Genomic DNA, 26,544 nt, shown 5'->3' with positions numbered 1-26,544 from the left:
TGCTTTGTGAAATCGTACACTAACCCTTGTCCGTCTTTTTTCCGTTTCGGCATTATTTGTCAATCCCATCCAGTGTTTTCCAGTTTCCAGCAGGTCCCGATAGTGGTTCTTTCCCAGTCCGGTTTATATCTCGTTTCGTTTATTTTGTTTCCGTTCAGTTTATTATTTTCCTGTCCTGTGGCGTTTTCAAGTCCCCTTTCTTTTTCCCCCTCACCAGCCCCGTTCATTTTTCCCCACTTCCCTGTCCAACCGTGTTCCCCTTCCCTATCCCGTCCCATATCTAACCCACGCCTCCGTGCCTCCCGTCCCCGCGATCCCGTGCATTGGCATTGTTTTTTGCTCACCACTGTTTGCCCAGAACTCATATTTTCCAGTTTCGCGCGGGTCCCAATGGTGGTTCTTTCCCGTTTCATGGGCTTGATCCCCCCCCCCCCATTCAGATTAATATTTTCCTGTTCAATGTCCCATATCATGATAGTCCCTTTTCATTTTTTCAATCCCTACCCTAGCCCTGTTCATTTTCCCCGTCATTTTATTTTTGCCGTTCCCCCGCCCGTCCCCACACAGACATACCACTTTGTGCCCCTTCCTCCTGTCCCCATCCTAAATCTAACCCGTACTTCCTTCCCTACATCCCGCCCGTGAATTGTTCTGTGCACTTTTTTCTTGGCCCATAACTTTCCCCGTTCCGCGCGGGTCCTGCCAGTCAGGTGGTTCTCTGTTTTGTGTATTTTTCTCTGTCCAGTTTATTTTTCCCTGTCCAATGTCATCATTGGTCCCTTTTTCTTTTTCCCCTTTCCGTATTATTTTCCCAGCCCTTTTACTATGTTCCCTTCATTTTTTGCCGTTCCCCCGCCCCCTTCCAACAGACGTACCACACTGCGTGCCCCTTCCTTCTCCCTGTCCCACAACGTGCTCTAATAACCCCCACCAGCCTTCGTCCTGTCGTCGTGCCTAGCTCGATCCTATGCATTGTTCTTTATACTGTATGTACGCACGCGCGAAGTTACTGGAAGGTCGCGCTGTGACTGTGACATCACAAAGGACGCCTGCACTCAATCCCAAAGTTAAACACGCTTACGGTTTGACTGTGACGTCACAAACAACACATATCCCCAACCCACGAGTACCCCGAAATTGACCCCAGGATGCATCATTTTAGCAGGGTGCGGGCACCACTTAACGTGAAAACAACATGGCGGCGCCCATGCGATTTAAGCGCTTTTATAATATAGATGTCAATTATGGCAATCATAATAAGCAATGTAGTTCTGGGGTCTTCAAATTATTCTTTTTGCCTCTCACTTTTTACATTTCAGCAGGAAACATTTATCAAGAGGATTGGAACTTGTCTAATGTTAAAATTAATGAGTTTTAAGATCAACACTTAAAAACACTTTTTTTGATAAATACCAATGCTGTACTGATCTTTTCTCAAACATGTACATGTACTTACTTATAGAATGCTTGATGATCTAATGCACTTTTCCAAAGATGTTTTGTAGCGGCAGATGTTGGTAACCGAAACCCATGGTTCACATTTCTCTGTAATCAAAATGATAATTAGTAATGTAGCTAATATGACAAAGTCGTTAAGTTTACAACTCAAAGAAGATTCTATGGCCACCTTATTAAAACCATTGAACTATCTGACCATGAACATGTAACTTCATTCAAGTAGGTTTTGTAGATGGTGTGTCACACTGCAATTATCAATTTAATTCAAACTCACACTTCTTTCCATACTTAATGAAAAAAATACAAAGCCATTATAACAATAATTTATAAAGAATTATTATACTACTTTCATATGACATTGTAAGCCACATAACAATGCAAACTTTATGGAATATTTTTGGCTGGTAACCAGTTTATGTTCAGCAATATTTTTCTGTGCTCAGCAAAATGTTATGTTTAAACCGGCTTTATGAAATTGGGCACTGGTCAGGTTACCATCAGGCATCCCAGTAACATGTATGAAGGACATAACTGGTACAGGACAAACTGAAACTACTGTGAATGAATTGGTCGAAAGAATTGACTTACCTCATCTATGATAGCGTGAATGAAAAATGTTCTGCCCTCGTAGCTAAACTTCCTGACCTCTGGCCATTTGAATGTCTCTACGACAGCATTGGCTCTGAATACCAACAGGCCAACATGGGTCATTCCAATGTGCAAAGCAGTGCCATAAATATCCTAAAGAAATGAAACATTCAGATAACCAATGATAACATTGACACTGGTAGAGTCCTCAATAGACCGTATTGATTATGACCTCACTGTTCAAATATCTGACCTACAACATGGCATTTGTGCGCACCTGTTTGGACGCGCATACGGTTTGCCCTTCAAGATGGCGTCTTCCATAGCAAAAAAGGGATATTCACTACGGTCTATAATCAATACTAAAATTATTGTTATTCTTCAGCATAATTTGTAATTCTGTAATTTTTAATTAAACTGTTACGGTTATAAGCATATTCAACAATTCAAATTTCTATTTGACAATAAACATTGAATTGAATTGAATTGAAAAACCAGAAAGACTCTGCTAGAGTCCAAACATGAGGTCAGAACCACTTTTTATTAACAGGGCTTGAATTTTGGGAAAATATCAACACAAGCCAAAAGGCCATGTAGCTTTTTCTGCACCAGAATTTATCCTATTAGGCATCAGCACCATGTGCTTAGAAACGTAGTACTAAGTGCGGTATAAATTTATAGGTTTATTATTATTTATTTTATATATATTTTTTTTAAATGCAAGTCACCAGACACACAAGGCCTGAAGGCCACTTCAAGGTGTGGGTTACATTATTGTTCCCAGAGGGCGTTGCCACCTACTCCTAGGGCTGAAACAGGATACCCCTTTTACAGTCCATACGAATGTAGGCTTGGGTATCATAAGTCCAAAGCCTGGCCGGTAGAGCAGAAAGCACTACCTCCCCAATTTACGTAGCAAGTGTCACGACCGAGATTCACACTCTGCTAATCAAACACCAGAGCTTGAATCTGCTGCTCTTAACCGCTCGGCCATAAAGCAAAATGTTCGGGTCATGTTTCAATACTAATGATAAGGTAAAAAGTTAATAACAATTTTAATGGAAACACATTTTTGTATGTAAACCTACCCGCACAGGATGTGGGTCAACACCATATGTCTCCAGAGAAAAGGCTTTCTTGATAAAGGCTACCTCTGCATCACTAGGGGTCAAACCACTACCGGACAAGAATGAACATAGAGTGAATTGACTTATTAGCACACATACATTTGTACCGCCACCGTTTACACCAAGAAACGGGCATGTCACGACTCTTTTCAGGCGGGTCTTTTCAATGTCATCGAACCAACACATCATAATTAAAAACTTAAATTCACATGCTGATTATGGCATCTTAGTTGTGGGGAAAAAAAGGGACCTACTACATTGCATGTGATTCCTGCCAGGCAAGAAAGTCGTAATTACTGAATTCAAGAATTGTCAAAAGAACAGCTGATTATGTTTTAAAGATTGTGTCTCTTTTCTCCATTTTCAAATTATGATGATGGTTTGCGTAAGTGTTTAATGCTGTGCCTGCAAGAAGTCCAGTTTCTCTGAATATTTTGCAGACATGTGACTACAGCCCATAGTGCCCAATCCAAGGGCAAAGGACCCTTTATTACCAAACTACTCGGGTTCAATCACATAAAGTCGCTAAACTTCAAACAGTTTGCAAAACAAAAATCAGCCAGAACAACTTAAAAGGAAAGGAAAATACAGGTGAATGGGAATGGTAACCTGTCTATGGCAACCACACATCTGCTCAGTGAATTGAATTGTAATTATAAACAACTTAAAAATAACTTGAATTGTAATTACAAACAACCTTTTGTGCCTTTGTTATTTTCCATCGCCTTTAGAAAGTGATTATTTTCGCTTTTTGGTTATCCGCAGGTTTGTTCTCTGTGTAGTCATATTTGTATTGCCTATTCTTTGTATGTACTGTTTGCCTGGAAATAAATAAAAAAATAAATAAATTAAAAAATATGTGTTGTCACAGGAATTACCTGGTGTGTTTCTCATGCAGTTCTTCTAGTCTCTTTTCAAGCCGCTCTGTTTGCTTGGGAATAATCTGATAGCCAGACACATAACCAGGTGGATGCTCTTCAGGATCATAGTCACCCAGGTTGGCTGCACAAGAGATTAACATCAGAAAAATCAATTGTTTCAAATAGTTTTATAACCCTTCACTTATTTGATAGTTCAGATAGTTTTGAATGAAAGAGGCTTTCAAAGGGAAATAACCTGGTGCTACTCAGAATTTAAACAAACAAAACAACATCTATTCATTCCACTTTTCCAAGTTTTCAGGTAACATAAATCAGAATTGCTTTTAACAGAACAGTAATTTTTGAAAATTTAAAACTACATTTGACTAAGCGAAGATTTATCTCAATTTTCTAAGTCTTTGTGTACTTCAAAGTGTACTTCAATACTTAAACAGATTGAAAGATAATTATCAAATTAACAATTTAAAGGCAGTGGACACTATTGGTAATTACTCACCTTTCTTGGTGACGAGTAATTAGGAGAGGTTGATGGTATAAAACATTGTGAGAAACGGCTCCCTCTGAAGTGCCATAGTTTTCGAGAAAGAAGTAATTTTCCACGAATTTGATTTCGAGACCTCAGATTTAAAATTTGAGGTCTCGAAATCAAGCATCTGAAAGCAAACAACTTCATGTGACAAGGGTGTTTTTTTTTCTTTCATTACTATCTCGCAATTTCGATGACCATCAAGCTAAAATTTTCACAGGTTTGTTATTTTATGCATATGTTGAGATACACCAAGTGAGAAGACTAGTCTATGACAATTACCAATAGTGTCCACCGTCTTTAAATAAAAATGTTTTCATTGGACTTGGCTGATCTTGAGTTTACTGGCCCAATGCTAAAGTTACTGTGTACATTTGGAGCCCCAACCACCATAACTAAACTTGTCTAAACTATGCTAAGGACGATGAAAATGAACATAACTACAGTTTTATAATAAACAGTGTTCATGCTTGGCTCGAGTGAGGGATGGGGTGGAAATGGTAGAGGGCGGGCTTTATAGTTGACTTAAGTCACCTACATTGTATGGTAAGTAAAGGGTGGTTAATCAGTGAATATAACTTGATTATCAAACTTACACTGCACAATGTAAGAGCCAAGCAATGCTGAATCTTCCCTGCTACACACGAGCCTTCCATGAAACAGATCTTTCTTAAGCTGCATGAATAGCTGGTACCTTGTAATCTCTTCTTTCAGATCATCAGGGTTTGCTGGGTAGAACTTGATTCTGAAGACAACTGTGTAAGGTGGTCCTGTTCCTGAATAAAAAATCATCAATGGTTATCAAAAGTCTGTCAAGAAAAATATATATCATGCCCTAAAATAAAGGCTTTAGGTGCTTTTAGGAAACACCAAACACAATGTACAATGTACAAATTTAACTTCAACAGTTTGAAGATAATGATAGGAAGTTTCCCTTAACATATTACTTGTTGAGGTGCCGTAGTTTTTGAGAAATTAGTAAACCAATGCCACAAAAATAACGTTTGTCTCAGGAGACGAAAAATATATTAGCATGTACAGCGTATTTACGGGACTCTCCTGCAAACATTGCTCTGTGATTTTTTTTGATTTTTTTTGTGAAAAACTTGATGAAAAATTACGCTGAAACTTCTACAGGTAATCTATATTACATACATGTCTTGTAAACAGTGTTCTGCTCCAGTGAAAGTGCAGAGGTCATTATTTGTTACACATCCAGCACTATAGCACCAATAGACCCTTCCCATGAAATATGTAAATTGCACATTAGCGCGTGCGCACTAACGTTTTGGTTGGCAAAATGAGGGAACATCGCGCTGTTTTGTACACGGCTAATGGGTGCGTGACGCAGACGCGATTGCGCGTCTGCTTAGTGCACAACTCTATGGTGTTTGCCAACCAACAGGGTCTGTACGCATGCGTGAATGTAATTAGCATATTTCATGGGAAGGGTCCATTACAGGATGAATAGGAAATGCAAAAATGGTCGGTTTTAGATGTGGGAGGAAAACCCCAATAGAGGAAACCCAACCAATCTAACTTTCACCCAATCCACACACAAGATTCCGGTCAGAAGTGGGATTCGAACCGAGTCCACAAAGGTGAAAGACAGGAAAATAAACCACTGAGCCAACCTGACATGTGGTTAACTGATAATTTTCTTGAAATTTGAGCCATAAGGAAATGTCAGATTAAGTTTCAAGTAGATGGTGCATAATAATTATTGTCTTCCAGTAAGCGCTAATCCTCCAATCAGATGCTCGAACCAGAGTGTGATATCAGCTGATAACCTACTCCCAGTTTTAAAATTGCACTCTGTGTATTACGCGAGTGTCAATGCATTAAGCTCCGCATACGGTTAGTGCAAAAGTTACATTCTAAACTTTGCGGGTGCAAAACCAAAAACAAAAACATAACCTAACTCCATCGACTTAATGAAGCTGGAAGATAACTCAGCCTTCGGCCTCGTTGGATACGGAACGCAGAAGCGCTATATTTTTCCGTATTCCACTCGCGCTAGTGTTATATAACTTATAATATTTATACACAAACCTCTCAACTGCTTCACTATGCTTTTCTTCAAATCCAGCCAATGCTACAGGATAAAAAACAAACAAAAAGTTATGCCTGTTAATGTAAGTTCATGTCATTTAAAAGTACAATAGTTATTACTGAATACTGGCTTGACAAAACAGTACATGAATCCCAGCCAATCCCTAAAATCACCAAACCCCACGGTTACCGGGCACATTTCCAAACTTTGTCCCCTTTCAAAGCTGCTTGTATCAAGAATACCACATGGTTTTACCGCTTACCCTTACTCCGGAGCAGGGGTGGCTACAATGTATTCCTCGAGGTGTGCCCATTTGCCAGGGTAGACCGGGGTTAAAGCTCTCGTAGTGCGTAACCCAAGGAAATAGAATCTAGTGAGAAGGGCTATAAGTCTGTCACCGCAGTTGTTCCACACTCCTTCCAGCTGTGCAATACCACCCAGTTCTCCATTTTCAACCAAGTATTCAAGCTACATACATACTTTTTTCTGAATCTCAGACCTCAAGATGCTTATAGAAGCATGCGTCATCTCAGTCCAGCTTTTCTCCCAATGAAAATCAGAGTATACTGATGGAAACGCCATCTTACTGATGCCAAGTTGTGACAACATCAGTTCTTTTTTTAACCAACGTTTTTTTATTGAACCACTGGTTCTTTATTGAACCACCACTGTTCCTTAGAGAGATGTACAATATAATAAAAGTAACATTATGGTATTTAACTTACCCGTTGTTTTTCTCCATCGATGTAGCGCAAGCCAAAGTAATCCTTCTCAGCCAGGTTCTGTCTACTGCATGCCTCATCCAGCAAGAACTGCCCTTTTGCATCTTTCTGTTTAGTAAAACAAACATTTTGAAAGTTTTTATAATGCTGCCATTTTGTCTCGCTTACTTTGCTCAGAAAAGTGAATCAGTCACAACCAAGTCCCGTGATAGTTTTTAATCATTGGCTTAATATAAACCATTCTAATTCTAAGCACATTATTTGCCATTTGGCCGGTTACACATCTTTGCTAAATCAAGATTTCCTTACTCCACTTTCTGTCTTTAGCCATGTATTTGGATTCATGTGCCTCATTTTGATCCCTAAACAAGGCTAACGCTATTCAACATATGATGGACTTCAGCACAATAAATTTCCAAGCAAAATGTCAGCTTTTACAGCTGTTGAAGATCTGTTTGTTGCACTCCTAAATTCAGGCAGGAAAACTGCAGTTTGTCAAAAAGAGGAAAGCTACAGGCATCAGGCAAGAACTTGATCAGGTTTGGCACAGCTGACAAACCAAAAATGAAGAAATCAGCTGATCAGCTGGGGGAAAAAAACAAAGTCTGTAAATTCTATCAAGGAGTTCCATAAAGTAATCTAAACTTTCTAGAAGATGTTTAGTCATTTGTTTTTATTAAACAAATAATGATGATTCTAAATGTTATTTGTTCAAGGGATACTGAAGCAATCATCAAGTTTGAAATTTATTTTAAAAAACATACACAGAACATGGCTCAACCAAAAGGCATGAATGGTCACAACCTATTAAATAAGGGAATCAATGTGTGGTGAAGAGGTTTTCAACTAGTGGTTTAAACCCAACGAGACCTGGTTCTTGGTACTTTTACAGAGACAAAGTCGAGGTAAATTATAAAGAACCAGGCCTCGGCGGGTTTAAACCACTAGTTGAAAACCGATTCAGCACACTTTGATTCCCACTCATAAATACCTTTTCGGTCAAAAACATCAACACTTTTTGGTCAAAAAGTAAAATAAATGCAAAAATTATAATTGTTCAATGATTTCTTTCAACACAACACCCCTCCAGCTATAAAACTTTTTAGTTTAGCCTTGAAGGTTGAGACTAGAGGCCATTACCACTTAAAGCCATTGGACCCTTTCGGTAAACAGTATTGTCCAAGGCCCACACGCCATGTATCACAACTTTTTTTTTTTAAACCAACCCTATGAAAATTTAGGCTCAATCGGTCATCAGAGTCGAGAGAAAATAACGGGAAAACCCACCCTTGTTTCCGCACGTTTCGCCGTGTCATAACATGTGTTTAAAATAAATCCATAATTCTCGATATTGTTTGAATGTTTTCTCAAAAAGTAAAGCATTTCATGATATTTCAAGAGAGGTCATTCACCATTGTAAGTTATTTGTAAATCTGTGATTTTTTTTTTTTCTGTTCCGAAAGTATCCAATGGCCGTAATCATTGTAAATTGTACTTTAATTTATCAATTAGGCCTTTACGTACATAATGTACATTGTAGACCCTGCAAGTCTTGTGTATATTCAACCACTTTTAACCACTTACCCATACATGTATTAGGTGCCAAGTACAAGTACATTGCATGTGAAGGTTAAATCGCTTGCTCATCCCTACAAATTGCTTCATTTCCTTTCATGGCAATTTCATCTAAACTATTTGCTTTTGACTGAACTCATAGGAAAAGACACAGGACAAAGCAAAATCCAAGTCAAAAATGCTTACCAACAATAGACAGAAAGACTTTGGCAAAGTATACCCTTTTCACCTGTTTGGACATTTTAATCCTTTAATGTACCCTAAAATTAATCAACTGTTTGAGGCAGAAACGTTTCTCAGATTGAAATGTTTTGGAATCCTTCTCTCTAAAACAACATTGCTTAGAAGGGAATCGTTTTTCAAAATGTTAAACATTATCAACAGACCATGCAGTGCTTCCTACTGTACCAGTATGCAAGCTGTTACGGTCATTAATTTGTGGAGTTAATTACCTAAGGCAAAGGTATACATTGTACATGTACCCGCTCTGGAAGACTATATGAGGTACAATTAATCATCACAATCCAAGAGACGACTGTGCTTTAATTTAATTAATTAATTAACCTCACAAATCTCTTAAAGGCAGTGGACACTATTGGTAATTGTCAAAGACCAACCTTCACAGTTGGTGTATCTCAACATAAACATAAAATATTAATCCTATGAAAATTTGAGCTCAATCGGTCATCGAACTTGCGAGATAATAATGAAAGAAAAAAAAAACCCATTGTCACACGAAGTTGTGAGGGTTTAGAGGGTTGATTTCAAGACCTCAAGTTCTAAATCTGAGGTCTCGAAATCAAATTCATGAAAAATTACTTCTTGATCGAAAAACTATGGCACTTCAGAGGAGGCCGTTTCTCACAATGTTTTATACCATCAACCTCTCCCCATTACTTGTCACCAATAAAGGTTTTATGCTAATAATTATTTTGAGTAATTACCAATAGTGTCCACTGCCTTTAACTGCTCTTGAAATCAGAGTCAGCAAGTCGAGTCGGACCTTTCTGAATTTATTGTTCATGTGTGGACTGTGAAAACTGTATAAAAACTGCCTGGAATCATCATGACCACGGCCTTATATTGTATTTTCCACTGTAACAAAAAAAAAATCATAATTTTTTTTCTTCATGTCCAGAATTTTTTTATTCTAAAATTTCAGTGATAAAATGGCATTGGAACATGTAACGGAATCAATGAATGGTCTAGTATTCTAGGCAGCATCACACAGGCTATAAAAGATAAAGAAGCTACAATGTAGTATAAAAAGCCCCATGCTATACAATTTAAGTCTAGTCTATCAATAAAATGGTGGCATTGTACATGATGTCATACTTTTTCAATCAATTTAAATTTCATTATTTGACATTTGCATCTCGCCTTGCTCCACTTGATTCAATAATTTTCTGTCCAGTTCGATAACAAAAAAGAAACTTAGTTAACGTGACATTTTTACAATATAACTTGTTTGGGGTTTTTTCCTACATGCAATCAGTAACTAACAGACCTTTTAAAGGCAGTGGACACTATGGTAATTACTCAAAATAATTATTAGCATAAAACCTTTCTTGGTGACAAGTAATGGGGAGAGGTTGGTGGTATAAAACATTGTGAGAAACGGCTCCCTCTGAAGTGCCATAGTTTTCGAGAAAGAAGTAATTTTCCACGAATTTGATTTCGAGACCTCAGGTTTAGAACTTGAGGTCTCGAAATCAACCATCTAAACGCACACAACTTCGTGTGACAAGGGTGTTTTCTTCTTTCATTATTATCTCGCAACTTTGATGACAGATTGAGCTCAAATTTTCACAGGTTAGTTATTTTATGCATATGTTGAGCTACACCAACTGTGTAGGCTAGTCTTTGACAATTACCAATAGTGTCCACTGCCTTTAAGGTCTGTATAAAAATGTTATCAATGGTTTTGAGGTATTTCCATCTTCTAAGACTTCAAAAACAACACAAACTTGAACTTACCTGTGAAATGTTTATCAATTTAGAGTTATTGTCAAGTTTTAAAGCCAGATCCTTTGTCTTTCTGCATAAGAAATCTAATTTTACTGTTTTTAGCTCTATATGTGTACGGTTTTCACAGGTTTTGTAAATGCACGGCAAATGTACTTGCATAAAGGTACATTACATTAATGTAACTTGATAGCATGGGCCTTTTGTAGTCTTGAACATGCTACCACAATTATTTCCTTCTTCCTTTTTCTGATACATCTTCTTTTTTCATTTATACACATTACTAGCGTACACACATTGTCAAAAATGCATCCTTGTGGAATGTACAGGTATTCTACATGTACCATTTACATGATTTACTGCACACACAGTTTCCCATGGACTATGCCCACAAAATTATTTGTGGAGGACCCCAGTCTTAAAGGGAAGGTACACGTTTGGTAATTGTCAAAGACCAGTCTTCTCACTTGGTGTATCCTATCATGTGCATAAAATAACAAGCCTGTGAAAATTTGGGCTCAATCGGTCACACAAGTTGCGAGAAAATGATGAAAGAAAAAACACCCTTGTTGGACGAGTTTGTTTGCTTTTAGATAGGAATAAAATACTTCTAGCTAGAAGTTTTGTATTATTTTAGTGAGGAATTACATGTACCTCTTTCTCAAAAACTACATTACTTCAGAGGAAGTCGTTTCCCACAATGTTGTATACTATCAACAGCTCTCCAATGCTCGTTACCAAGTCAGTTTTTAAGTTAATACTTGTTTTGAGTAAATACCAAACGTGTACCTTCCCTTTAAGGACAGATGGAGTCCGTGTTTTCCCCTTATTGTTTTGTCCTTGGTCTCCATTTAAGGTACCAACAATAAGCCCGCACTAGAGCATTTATAAACACCATAATGTAATATATTGAAGTAATATGCACCAGTGAAAGTGTGTGGATGGAGGTATCCAAAAGGCATTACATGTGTATTTGTCGAGTGGAGAATCATAAAACCTTACATTTTACATTGTAAGTTCATTATTTGGCCATGCAGTAAAGTACAGTGTAAATTATTTATACGTTCGGTAATTTATTTACACTCAGTCAATTTGGGAATTCTGCATACAGAGAATGGTATTTGATTGTGACATATATATACGTCTGATGCGTCTACATTGAGAGACAGTTGTCCAGTGCATCCCTAGTGGCAAGTAATAGGATTCCAGTCATTCTTCTAAAGGTTATGCCAGAAGTAGACTGAATCGTTCCTGCTTACAACTCAACACATGTGTTGTCCAAAATGTTATGACTGTGACTGCAACCAGAATCATTCCATGTTAGATTTAATATGTTCAGTCGTTATGTACAGGAATGGCATCCCCCTAAAAACTAACTTACAAGCAAATTCAATTTGAGCTTTGACTGGGAGACATGACACAGTATCCCTCCTCCATGGACACACCATCTTCATTTATTCATCTTCATCTGTTCATGTCATTGTGCACATGTTCAGACATTGATACCATTCCAATTTTCCAACAAAATGGAATCGTCATCACCAGACACTGAAAATGCAGTTTGGCATGAACACAAAGTACAGTATACAAACAGGAATGCATGTTTACCTTTAAAGTAGTACCAGTACTTCCCATTTCATGTGCAAACAAATCCAGAAAAATGTGTTTCTCCAGATAGGATATGAACCCATCACCTATTGCCAATCTAGAGCTTGCCCCGGCCGGGGTTATAGAGTATGTAAGATTAAATCCTCTTTTGTTGTCTAATGAAGGTCTCAAAAAGTAAATCATACTTAAAGGAACACGTTGCCTTGGATCGGTCGAGTTGGCCTTTGAAAAGCGTTTGAAACCGTTTGTTATGAATTGCAAATGTTTAGTAAGATAATTTAAAAGTATAATATAATGATCCACACAAACATGCCTCGAAATTGCACAGTTTTCCTTAAATGTCGCGAAGAAACACAGTCAGCCGTTTTGGGGAGTCAAAATTTTGACTCCCAAAAATGGCCACCGTGTTAGTTCGCGACGTAAAAAGGAAAACCGTGCAATTTTGAGTGATACTTGTGTGGATTATTATATTCTACTTTTGAAATACCTTTCTAACCATATATATTTCATAACAAACAGTTTCAAATAGTTTTAAAAGACCAACTCATCCGACCCTAGCCTTGCTTAAGGCAGTCAAATTATTCACTCCGAAACAAACCCACCTGTATTCACTGTGCATAACATAATAAGCGAAGAGTTCCCACGGTCAGCTCATTACCATAATGCCCGCGAAAGACGAGACATTTTTTTCCACTTGTGGAAATTTTTCAATACAACACATTAAACACGGAAGTTACAGACCCGACAAGGCTGTCGGCCTGACGGCCTCCGCATGCGGTTAGTGGTACGAGTGGCGGATGACTTGTGTGCACAGTATTTGTACGATGTGACAGTGTGTATACGGGTGGGTCATGCGGTGTGATCGCACGCACCAGGCACAGGGTATACGGGTGAGTTTACAGCGGTGTTTTTTCGGAGCGAATAATGCAACTGCCTTGAGCAAGGCTAATCCGACCCTGAAGGCAACAGGTTCCTTTAAAGACCTGCTGGAACGAAAATGTCAAGTCGTAAACTTTGCTGAATTTCATTTGAAATGTTTTCAATAATTAAGGAAAACGAGTCTTAAATGTATGATTTTAAATAGATTTTAATTGTCATTTTAAATATAACCCTTATCAAGCGCTTTTCTGAGTGATTTGCAAAAAGCTGTGTTATGTAATCACTCTCAAAATGTCATACCGGTAGTTGGGAGCTCCAATTTGTAAAGCCGCTTTGTTGCAGCGTGGATATAACAAAGCAAACTCCCACAAATGACATCAATGCATTGTCATTTGACGCGCGCCGTAAACGGCAGAAGTGTTTTTAGTTTTTCAAAACCTTCAGGTTGGGGCCTGATTATTTAATCGATAATTACGAAAAATTCATTATATACAAGTTCAAAAACCATTTCTGTTAAAATCATTCCGCTCAAGAAGCTGTTTAAAAACACACATCGATGTACATTTAAGGGTAACAAAAAATAACATTCTTTATCTTGATGCCAACTTCACTTTAAAACATGTTTAAAATCCCTGTACTGTAGTACACATGATCTGCATACACCCTCTGCTAAAGTATTTGATCCAACTGTCTCTGCATTGTACGTACATGTACATGTAGCTACAGTATCAGGCAAGCTCAATACATGTAGTAGTAGTAAGAGATACAGGTACGGGCTCAGCTTACTGCAGAAATGTGAGCTTACAAATAAATTACATGTTGGCCTATTTTTATGCACTTTAACCATGTTAACATACATATTTAACATGTTTAAAGCGTGCCGTACAATCAAATACTGTAGGCCCTTATACGAATAGAGAATTTCACGGTTATCAGAGCCATGATACATTTGTAATTGACACTGCTCTAGAGTGGCAAAGCTTTTGGAACCATAAAAAACATGATTTATATGTTTTCACAGGACTTTGGAAGGTACCAAGAAAAAATGACACCTTTCACATTCGCTTACCTGTTATAATACTGTATGCCTACCAGTACGTTGTATTTTTGTGTAGTTTTAATTACGAGAAAAGCTTTACAAAACAAACCCCAAAGTATTTGTTATTGCAAACTTGTAATATTTGTAACCTCATAATTTAAACAAAATGTACAGGCACATCTGTACAGGTATTCCACAGAGCCAAATACCAATATAATATCACGACATCATAAACCCGGCAATTTTGATAAACACATAGACAAGCGTAGGCTGAGTCTGTTCCGTTGGGTAAACTCGTCATGTCCACTAGACCGAGACATGAAACTGGATGAGAGCGCTCAACAATTCTACATTGTCAAAAGAAACTGATAGTCATAGTGGCTGATTCCCGATCTACAATGCATGCACTTTTAATACAATAAAAAAAAATTGTTATGGGAGTAATGTAGGTACTCAGAAGTATAAACAAGTATGGACCCTAATCGGGGGGGGGGGGGGGGGGGGGGGCTTATTTTTAAAGGGTCTATTATCTTTTTCAATAGTAAAATAATTTCAGTTATTTTGGGCAATGGCTTTGAATTATTTTGTAATATTTACATAATGTACATGTAAAACAGAAAAAAGAACAAGTGCTTCAAGTATACCAAGTGTGTATTGTACTGTATGTATTTTAGTTAATATTCGTAAAAAGTTGATGTGAGAAGAAAAATGCATACATACATGACATACATGTAGTTGAAAACGGACCGTTTAGCAATTGAGCACTAAATTTCCCCTCACAATTAAAAAATAAATAGTTTATTGCATCTGTAGGCCTGATCCTAATTATTTCAACATGTGAACACTGTCCTATTTGCCAAAATGAAGAGTTTAGAACGACCATGGAGGAAGGAAGAGAAGGAGCTCGAACGACCCGCAAAATCGCAGAGTAACAAAAGAATACCCTGACAATGCCCCTGTCAGACCAGTGGAAAAAGATAGGAGACCTCCAGCTGGACGGCAGATTAACAAGCGGGATTAGATCTCTTTGTACAGAACCCGTGGTACCGCCAATCTGAACCGTAGCTTTCATGTAAAGTTGAATCATTGGAGACAAGAATTGTGAATACACACGTTTTCATTTACCATTGTGGTGTTTACATGGAAATATCATGTAGCATATTTTTACATTTTTTGCAACTTTCCTGTCACTAGAGGTGGTTCAAAATTTAGGTACTAGCACACGAGGTTGGTTGGTATTCAATTGTGTTTTTCGATTTGGTGGGCGAAAGTGTACACAAATTTTATCAGGTCTTGTTTTTTCTTATATCCATACGACATACGACACCATGTACGTAGTTGAGTGTTCAAAGAACCAAGTGCGCACGCGCAAACTCACATACGCCAGGTCGCCCATTGTCTGTATAAGGTATGTGGGTGATTACGAGGCGTCGTTAAACAACCGCGGTATCACAGGTTCAAGTTTTGATGTCCCTTCGTTCGAGCTCCTTCTCTTCCTTCCTCCATGGAACGACTGAGAGTTTTAGGATCAAATAAAAATGTACACCTGTTTATGGCACATTCATTGAGTTTTTGTTTTTGATTGGCACCCATCGACCACCAACCTCCTAGTTTAGCCTTCAAGGCTGCAAGAAGGAGCAACCCACTGATGAAGACTAAGACTGTATACTTATAATAACTGGGTATGGACATTTCAATGAAAATAACATAGACTTAGTGGATAAGTCAATTAATATTCATAAATACCCCAGACAGTTTCGCTATTCCTATTGGTGGAGGGCATTTATGAATGGGAGTGAAAGGGTAGTGACTCGTTCTAAAATGGCCGTTTAAAACCTTGCACGGTCATTGCCGTGTGATAAAAGGCCCTCGCCTTCGGCTCGAGCCTTTACCACACGGCCACGACCATGCCGGTTTTAACGACCATTTAAGAACTCGCCGCCTACTCTCTTATTCTCTTATTCAAACTTAGTGCGTACTTTAATGATAACAATACATTTTGTAAGGGGATATTGAGTCACCAACAAAGAAATAGAGTCGATCATCATCCACACAACGATTGAAAACGTGCGTGAGTACAAGTACTAAAGTACTACAAGGACTAGGCCTACCATTGTATTTTGCGACTGGAAGGAGACATGGTAGAAGTTTATTGTGTATATGATGATTGCTATTATGATTGCTGTTTACTACGGGTAGACAGAATTTAAAAGCAGACATGCTTATTAAATGAGGCAACAAACATGTATACAATAAAACAAAATAAGTGTTGTTGCTAAGTACTTATAATTGAATAAATTATTAAATTACTACTGATAGTTAATATTACAACACAAACTCATGTAATGCTCTCTAGTGCAACAAATCAGCAGACTTAATGTTTTAAATATTATCACCCATCAGATAAAATTGACTCCCATCTAGGAAGTCTCATCATTGGCTGCATCAGCAATTACCCCACGAATAATCATTATAAGGTTACGTATGTATTCAAGTTATTTTAAAATGAGGAAGTTATCAGGAGCCTAGTCAGCCTACAACCTCAGAGTCACACGCACCTGACCCCATTGGAGGAGGATTTCAAACAGGGAAAAATTATATCCGAAATCCAACCTCCTTCCAACTTAAGAAGGCCCTCTACTACCCACACTCTCTGTCTCCTCACCTGCTCACCTCCAGGCTTCCTGTGTCTTCTCAATCATACATGTACACTCAGTACCAGGTCGCTCTCTACCCACACTTTGTATTCTCGTGTACCCTATATTCGCGCACTGAAGACTTGAGATAGAATTTTAATTTAATTAATAGAACCAAGAACAACTTTGAGGTTTATTTTTATTTGTCCGATGTCATAGCCCACCTGAGAGGAGAATTTCAAGCCCGTAGAACGCCATTGAAGCACAGCGGAGGTCGTCGTATGCAAACGACCCCAATTTGTCGGCATACGTTTTGCATCACATAAATTACACGCACTTGTTTTGAAACGTCAATACGGGGACACTTTCTATGCCGCCTTTTTTTCTAAGCATTCGAGTCCGTGCGGCAGGGAAACTAGAAGGCCAAAACTGCCAGTTATAACTATTTACCCCATCAATTGTTGTGTTTCTACCAGGCTAATTAGCTGAACCCCCATCTTACACCCGGCCCAATCTGTGGTGAAGCCATCAATTTACAAAATTAAGTTATAATACATGTAGGCCTACAACACTAAAATGCTGTTATTTCATAGTTAATTGTATTAAATAACAAATTATGAATAATAAATGATACAACCTGGGTAGCGGCAGCTAGGGGACCACCTTAAGGGGATGCAACTTTTTGTTTCAGATATCAATATAAACCACAAGGTTTTTGGTTTTTGGGTGTGATCCCTGGCTACACGCAGTTAATGGTTGTATGGCTTCTGACTGGCACCCCTGAACAAAGATATTGACAAAATAGGGACACCGCCAATATAAGGCTAGATAGCTCAGTTGGTAGAGCGCCGGCACGTTAATCCGGAGGTCATTGGTTTGAATCCCACTCTAGTCAATTCTTTGTTCAACCCCAAAAAATCATTTACAAATTTACCCAGTCAGTTTCCGAGTTAACCTGTTTTTTGTTTTATTGTGACTGAGTGTCAGAAACCATTGTCTGAATCTAGACCCAGTAGGCATAACTGGGGCGCTGTACTCCTTTTTTCGAAATTTTGACATTCTCGGTCGAACTAGCACAACCGAGAATGTCAAAATTTTGAAAAAAAAAGAGTACAGCGCCCCAGTTACTTGGGTCTAGACTGAATCATGAAAGGAGTTTGCCGAATCCCTTGTTGAACATAAGCATGATGATGATGATGATATTATTGACATGATTGATGGAAAGATCTGTTTGAATCTAAATCTAATTTCTACTAGGGCCTAACTAAAGAAAGAAAGGATGAAATAAATAATAAACAAACAAACAAAAGTAACACTAATTCTCTAATTCCATATTTACAAAACAGGGTTTGCAACCCGTTTGCAAGTGCATGGTGTTTCCCACAGACAGTACACACCCACCCACAAAACAATGCAGTATATCGCGTTGCTTGCATTTGCAATATTCATTTTACATGCTGTCGATCAACACAGCACGTTGCAAAACGCACTGCTGACCCCGCCTGGCAATCCAGCGACCGGACGGTACGGACGGTGAGCATACCCACCTTGAAATCTATCACCAGAGAGGTTTCCACTTGATCGTCCAACACTTTCACCGTGCACTGAAATATCCGCGCCATTTCGGCATCTGTCACATTTTAGCTGACGAATAACAAATCAGAGAAAGGTCTGATTGAAGCCGGGAAAGCTCATGGGGACAGGCATTTTCCACACAGGTAGATCTAGACAAACATGACAAAAAAAGGTTTGTAGCTGACATTCGACCTCTGCAATAATCCTGCTTTGTACTCTCTAGAATGTAGGCGGTAAAAGTAGCACTGGTAACCGCTGATTGCACTACATTCAGTGTTATAACGTATACATGATGGTACCCGTCACACATTAACGTCAGCGAAAATCTTCACAAAGCGCATACGTTTTATCGGTAAACATACATTGTACTTTAATACACCTGCCTCGACTTCATCAGATACATCTTATTTCTTAGTTTAATTGCATTCATATATCAACATGAATAATATTATGTATAAGTTGCTGTAAACCTGTGCTTGTATGGTTGCAGTAAATTTGTGAAGATGGTTAAGATCGTCCTATTGATGGGTGTCTGTGGAAGTGGAAAGTATAACACACTAAACTTTTAACCAATCAAGACAGGGTTGCCAAATTTCGAAGGGGGGGGGGGGTTGTCTGACAGTGGGCACTAATGGCTTTGCAGTAAACACAAATTACATATAGGCTAAGAGGAAACGTTAAAATGTCAAATAAACAGATTCAAAGCTTAAAGACCGTGGACACTATTGGTAATTGTCAAAGACCAGTCTTCTCACTGACTTGGTGTATCTCAACATTTGCATAAAATAACAAAGCTGTGAAAATTTGAGCAAGATTGGTCGTCGGAGTTGCAAGATAACTATGAAAGAAAAAACACCCTTGTCACGCGAAGTTGTGTGCTTTCAGATGCTTGATTTCGAGACCTCAAATTCTAAATCTGAGGTCTCGAAATCAAATTCGTGGAAAATTACTTTTTTCTCGAAAACTACGTCATACCAGAGGGAGCCGTTTCTCACGATGTTTTATACCATCAACCTCTCCCCATTACTCGTTACCAAGTGAGTTTGTATGCTAATAATTATTTTGAGTAATTACCAATAGTGTCCACTGCCTTTAAAGGGAAGGTACACGTTTGGTAATTGTCAAAGACCAGGGCCCAATTTCATGGCTATGCTTACCGCCGAATTCTGCACTAACGATCGCGATTCCCCGCTTACGTGCAAGCGCCGAATTTCTGCGCTAGCCTTGTAAGCGTAGAATGCCTAGTAACGTGGAGTACGCACGCACAGAAGCCAAAATTCGCCGCTAACCCTTGAAATACGCTTGCCGTAAGCACAGAATTCCCTGCTTCCGTAAGCGCCGATTCTGTGCTTACGGTAAGCAGAGCCATGAAATTGGGCCCAGTCTTCTCTCTTGGTGTATCCCAACATAAGCATAAAATAACAAACCTGTGAAAATTTGAGGTAAATTGTCATCGAAGTTGCGAGAAAATGATGAGAGAAAAAAACACCATTGTTTGACTAGTTTGTGTGCTTTCAGATAGGAACAAAAGACTTCTGGCTAGAAGTTTTATTATTTTAGTGAGAAATTACCTCTTTCTCGGGGTCGATGAGCCGTTTCTTACAATGTTATATACCTACAAACAGCTCTCCAATGCTTGTTACCAAGTCAGTTTTAAAGTTAATATTTGTTTTGAGTATTTAACAAACGTGTACCTTCCCTTTAAAGGCACTGTACACGTTTGGTTGTTGTCAAAGACCAGTGTTCTCACTAAGGAGTTGGTGTATCCCATCATAAACATAAATTAACAAGCCTGTGAAAATTTGCGAACAATTATTTTGAGTAATAACCAATTGTGTCAACTGCCTTTAAAGGGGAGGTACACGTTTGGTAATTGTCAAAGACCAGTGTTTTCACTTGGTGTATCCCATCATAAACATAAATTAACAAGCCTGTGAAAATTTGGGCTCAATTGGTCATCGAAGTTGCGAGAAAATGATGAAAGAAAGAACACCCTTGTTGGACGAATTTGTGTGCTTTCAGAAAAGAATAAAAGACTTCTATACTTCTAGCTAGAAGTCTTTTATTATTTTAGTGAGAAATTACCTCTTCGACTTTCTTAAAAAAACTACATTGCTTCAGAGGGAGTCGTCTCCCACAATGTTTTGTACTATCAACAGCTCTCCAATGCTCGTTACTAAGTCAGTTTTTAAGTTAATATTTGTTTTGAGTAATTAACAAACATGTACATTCCCTTTAAACAAGTTGACAAATTTAAGTAAACCAGACTTCAGACTACAGGTTTTTCCCTTAAAGTGCTAAGATATTTTGCCATTTTGACTTGGTTAAAGATAATTTATTGAAAAAATCAAAACCACTTTCATGCGTGATCAAGGAACTGCTGGTACTAAATCAGAAAAACGTGCATTTAACAATTTTAGCTAGCATAAAACATACAAAAATTGTATATGACAATTTTAGCTGGTACCATTACTTTTTGAGTAGGATTTTATTATTTTAAAGGCAGTGGACACTATTGGTAAGTACTCAAAATCATTATTAGCATAAAACCTTACATGGTAACAAGTAATGGGGAGAGGTTATAAAACATTGTGAGAAACGGCTCCCTCCGAAGTGACGTATTTTTTTGAGAAAGAAGTGTTTTTCCACAATTTGATTTTGAGAGCTCAGAATTAGATTTTGAGGTCTCGAAATCAAGCATCTAAAGCACACAACTTCGTGTGACGAGGGTGTTTTTTCTTTCATTATAATCTCGCAACTTTGACGACCAATTGAGCTAAAAAATTCACAGGTTTGTTATTTTGTGCGTATGTTGAGATACACTAAGTGAAAAGACCAGTCTATGTCAATTACCAAAGGTGTCCAGTGCCTTTAAAGGCATCAATTTCCTGGAGCAGTTATTAAATGGTTTCTTTCATTTGTCATACACTCAGAAACTGAGACTGAAACTAAAACAAAACTAAAAATTATTTGAGTGGATGTAGATTATCGAAACTGGGGGGGGGGGGGTTATGGAACGATGTGTCCCTTCATGAACATTAAATTGTTTGTTTGTTTGTTTGTTTTCTGTACTCAGATCTATTGTTGGCAGAATTCTTTCTGAAAAGGTAAGGTACTATTGCAGACTCCATTAATGTTGCAGTAAGAATTTAGGCCCCTTCCACAAAAATTCCAATCACACAATGAGTCAACAAGTTTAACTATAACAACTTCAACAGTCAACAGTTGAAAACAAATGAAAAAGGCCAAGCTGTGCCAAATCAGGGCGAGGTGTCGTCTGGCGCTTGCACTGGCATACACATCCTCATCAGAAGTTACAGCTGGCCCCAGCACTACGCTGTTCAATCATGCTGCCATGCCAAGACCAGGGCCCAAGCACAAAATATATGCTTAGCATGAAAATTCTTCCTTGATAAGAACAGGATAAACAACCAAACTTCTATTGGTCGCACATTGCTTGTTACTGGTATTCAGCTGTTCTTTGCCTATTCTGAAAATCACGTGGAAATTTGATTGGTAATCTTGTTTTTATCAAGGAATAAATTTCATGCTAAGGAATTTTTGTGTGATAAGCAGCTCTATGAAATTGGGCCCTGGACAAGAAGTCTATGTCACTGTAAAGATTAAAAATTACAGGTTCAACTAAGTTGATGTTTCACATTTTCTTCATACATTTTTTCTTCACTAGGTTGGTTGGGAGTTTGCAGATGCCGATGACTTCCATCCAGAGTCCAACAAACAGAAAATGGCTCAACAAATTGCCTTGACTGATCAGGTAAAAAGATTGGTTCCTTTTTATTTCAATATAGTTTCTCTTTATCAATACATTCTCATTATAGTTCTCTATCAAAGCTTCTTAAAGTCATCTGGAAGTAGAATTGTTTTTCTTTCAAACATAAGAGTATATGCTTAATACGAACAATAAAACAATTTTTTTAGTAATTGTTTGTCACGATTTATATGTTTAAAAAATATATAAAGTTGTTTGGGGGGCTGACTCCGCCTACCCCTTTTGTGACGTCAATCGAGGCAGACTTTGCCTGCAATGCGTATAGTAAACACACGTGCAAAGTACATGTACGTCCAAGTCGTGAGTTGGTACATTTCAAAAAGTGTTTCTGCATTCAGCAGCAATACACCTGGTCGGCATTGCCGGGAAAAAAAAAACTCACGACTTGGTCCGTACATGTACTTTGCAATTGTGTTTACTCTACGCATTACAGGCAAAGTCTGCCTCGATTGACGCCACGAACAGCGCCCTCTTGGGTCGGGGTCTACTCTTAAATTTGTAAATAACATAAGAACTGATTTTTTAAAACCTTAGTTAACTGTTTATTCACATTCCACTCATCAAAACACATATATTAGTGACAAAAGCTCTATTTTGAAAAAATACCACTTCCAGGTGACTTTAAAGCGTTGATCATTTAGAAAATGTTGTATCATTTCTAAAGCAGTAGGATCATGCATTTGTTTGTTACAAACATAACAAAATAGTACCAATAGATTAATAAAATTTTAAATTCACAAAATGTTATACTCATTTTATTTTAATTGTTTTAAATTTGTTCAGGATAGGTATGGATGGCTTGTTTCATTACATCAAAAACTCCAAAGGTAAATATATAGGCTATAATATACCCTTTTTAATTATAAGTAACACGACTAAAGGCATAATGATACAGTTAATCAGGCGAGAGTCTTTAATGACAAGGTCTAAACCTAGGATGCAAGTTAATAAGGCACTTCCACCTTTTTGTAACCCCTTGGGTTCAAGATCTGAAGAAGATTTACAGAAACTGTGTCCTTGGCACTAGATACGTGGGTTAGAGAGTATGATTTCATTCATGCCTGAACAAAATATCTACTTCTTTTCTTACCAGGCAGACAACAAATTGAAATTCAGAAAAAAGTCTAAAATTTCTCATAACCGTTAATAAGTGAAACTATTTCTGAAATGGGGCATGGCAACATTTCCTGATCAAAGATCACTTTACTCAATATGGAATACCATAATCAATCAAACTTTGTCTATTTTTCAAGACCATGGTATAACAGAAACCAGCAATTGTCTCCACCCACTTTCCTTTTCACAGTTGTCTCTGAAATATAATTTCTTTAATCTTATGTTTCCTGTTGCCTTTTGCGTTTTCCAAGTATGTGTTTTCCAAGTATGCATGTTATAGTATGTACAGTATGCAGTCTTTAATGAGTGGCATAGACATAGGAAGTCAACTTAATCTTGGATTCATAAATATCCCAGACAATTTCTCTACTTCCATTGGTGGAGAGGGCGTCACTTGGGAGTGTTTAACTTGGGAGTGTTTAACGGTTGATAATGACCAGTGTTTATAACCGCATGTCAGGTGCGCAAACTTATCACACGGAACGCAATTCATAGCTATGTATAAGTAACAGCGCGTTATCTACTTCTAAGTGTGCACATAATCTATTTCTAAGCGCGTGAGCGTACACACAACCCACGCGCAACAGACTCTTCACAAAGTTTTTGAAAAAAAACATTTCAAACCTAAATTTTCAACTGTCAAAGTGTCTGTAATTGTATTTTTTAAATGTTTTTTAACAAAAGGGCATTTATGAATGGGAATAAAAGAGAAGTGACTCGTTCTTAAAAGTCTGTTTAAAACCTTGCAGGGTCGTTGCCATGCGCTAAAGGCTATCACACAGCCATTCGACCCTGCCGGTTTTAAACGGCCGTGTAAGAACTCGTCGCTACCCTTTTATTCCCTTATTTAAATATAGACTGCCTCCTTCCTTTTTCCAAAAAAAGCCAGGACAGGACAAGAAACTGTTTTATTGTTCACTTGGTCTGATGTATTTACCATTTTTGCAAGAAAATGTTGATCAGAGATTTTTGAGGTACACCATTAGAAATCCAATGTTATTGTGACTGACTGAATTATCTCTCAGTTTGTTGAAACAAAGGGGAAGATTTCTGTTGTTCTAACTTGTATTTAAAATTTGCACGTCATCACATTCAGAGTTGTTTTTATTTTCTATCAGGTGGTATGATGATCATCAAAATGGTATCTTGGCCTGTTCAGCCCTGAAGCAGAGTTATCGGAAACTCCTCTTCACAGGACCGACTCTTACAACCATCAACCCTGACTCAACCTCAACACTCAGCAGCTGCATCACATTAGTGTACCTAAAGGGGACCAGGGAAATCATTACCCAGAGAATGATGAATCGTGATCACTTCATGCCGGTCTCCCTTTTAGATTCACAGCTTGAGACCCTAGAAGAGCCTACCCCTGATGAAGGGGTGATGGTCTTAACAGAGGATATTAGAGAGTCTGTGGATGTTATTGTATCTCACATCATCAATGTTTTGGAAGTGGATGAACATTAATCCAGGCTTGATACTTAAGATGGAGCAATAGAGGAAACTGCCTCCATTGCCCTGAACGTTATCTTGATGCTCCCTAACCCAGGCGCAATTTCATAGAGCTGCTTAAAGCCATTTTACACTTTCGGTACAGAAAAGAAGAAAAAAATTCACAGATTTACAAATAATTTACAGGGTTTACAGAAGGTAATGGTGAAAGACTTCTCTTGAAATATTATTCCATGAAATGCTTTACTTTTTGAGAAAACATTAAAACAATATCATTTCTCGATAGCGAGAATTACGGATTTATTTTAAACACATGTCATGATACGGCGAAACATGCGGAAACAAGAGTGGGTTTTCCCGTTATTTTCTCCCGACTCCGATGACTGATTGAGCCTAAATTTTCACAGGTTTGTTATTTTATATATAAGTTGTGATACACGAGGTGTGGGACTTGGACAATACTGTTTACCGAAAGTGTATAATGGTTTTAAGCATAAAACTTTTCTTAACAATATTGAGCTAAGCAGAAATGAACTAGATACCAATCACAACTTGAACACATGACATGGTAGTTTGGCTTGTAACCTTATTCTGGTTAGCATTATTTTTTGTGCTTAAGCAGCTCTATGAAACTGGGCCCTGGTTGGACTCCTCAGCTGCATACAATGCAGAGTTGAGTGTCTAACTACCAGGGCTCAATTTCATAGACCTGCTTAAGCACAAACTTACTTGAGCTAAAAAGATCAAGGCTGAGTAAAATCAGATTACCAGCCAAGACTCCACTCAATTGTTATGCTAAAAAGTAAACAACAGCTACATGCCAGCCACAACCAATGTCTACTACATGGAATTTTGGCAACTAACATGTGTAAAATAATCAAGCTATTTTTGTGCTTTTAAAAGCAAATTTTGTGCTTCTAATTAAAGCAGCTGTATGAAATTGCCTCCCGAGCTGGGTGCTTCCAGTTCCTACCTATACCCAAGTAGAAAATTGCATCTTTCTCATGGAGGTGCCCTTTGTAAAGCAAAACTGTTGAGCCTACAAGAATGAAGTGTCATGCTAATAAACCCTTCTGGTGTTTTCAAATCTGATCTACATAGATGGAGGTCAGAACCATTAAATACATTGAAAATGTGTCCATGGTTTCCATGGAAACTATTATTTTAAAGTAAAACAAGTATGCAGATTTTAACATTTAAGATCAAAAATTTAAAATCTCTATTTTCTTGATCACACATGCCACAATCTTAACTTTTGTATTGCTTTTTATTTAAAGTTGTCATAAATGTTTGCTGGTAATAAATTTAATGGAATATTTATTTCTTAAAAATATACATGTATTTATTTTGTATAAACGAGCTGAAAGTGAATATTTTACGAGATGAGGAATTTGTATGATGCAATAAAAAATTTGAGTTGCATAATAAAATTGTTTGAAACTGATTACCTAAAAACTAACTAACCCAAAATTGTCTATTCCTTTTAATCTCAGCAACTGTTTGAACAAATTCAGCCGATTGGGCCCATTGTTTTGACTAACTTTAATAATGCAC

General features: G+C 37.9%; 2 protein-coding genes across 3 annotated transcripts in view; one reads left to right on the top strand and one right to left on the bottom strand.

The window, feature by feature from the left end:
* The window catches only part of LOC139941332 (FERM domain-containing protein 5-like), a 35,400-nt gene extending 16,589 nt beyond the window's left edge, over window positions 1–18,811 (bottom strand). For both annotated transcript variants that reach the window (XM_071937773.1, XM_071937775.1), the window contains exons 1-8: window positions 18,605–18,811; window positions 7,359–7,463; window positions 6,633–6,675; window positions 5,177–5,356; window positions 4,052–4,175; window positions 3,135–3,222; window positions 2,047–2,199; window positions 1,457–1,545 (exon numbers count right to left, since the gene is read on the bottom strand). In XM_071937773.1, the coding sequence (XP_071793874.1) occupies window positions 1,457–1,545; window positions 2,047–2,199; window positions 3,135–3,222; window positions 4,052–4,175; window positions 5,177–5,356; window positions 6,633–6,675; window positions 7,359–7,463; window positions 18,605–18,679 (857 nt within the window). In that variant the 5' untranslated portion in view covers window positions 18,680–18,811. The remainder of the gene's footprint in view (window positions 1–1,456; window positions 1,546–2,046; window positions 2,200–3,134; window positions 3,223–4,051; window positions 4,176–5,176; window positions 5,357–6,632; window positions 6,676–7,358; window positions 7,464–18,604) is intronic.
* Window positions 18,812–19,007: 196 nt separating this feature from the next.
* LOC139941333 (probable gluconokinase) lies at window positions 19,008–26,423 on the top strand. Its single transcript, XM_071937776.1, has 5 exons — window positions 19,008–19,179; window positions 21,709–21,739; window positions 22,321–22,407; window positions 23,206–23,249; window positions 24,657–26,423. The coding sequence occupies exons 1-5, from the start codon at window positions 19,136–19,138 to the stop codon at window positions 25,003–25,005; spliced, it is 555 nt and encodes a 184-aa protein (XP_071793877.1). The 5' UTR covers window positions 19,008–19,135; the 3' UTR covers window positions 25,006–26,423.
* The last annotated feature ends 121 nt before the right edge of the window (window positions 26,424–26,544 follow it).

Source organism: Asterias amurensis, chromosome 9, assembly GCF_032118995.1.
Source record: "Asterias amurensis chromosome 9, ASM3211899v1".
NCBI lineage: Eukaryota > Metazoa > Echinodermata > Asteroidea > Forcipulatida > Asteriidae > Asterias > Asterias amurensis.
This window is presented reverse-complemented; position numbering and strand designations above follow the sequence as displayed.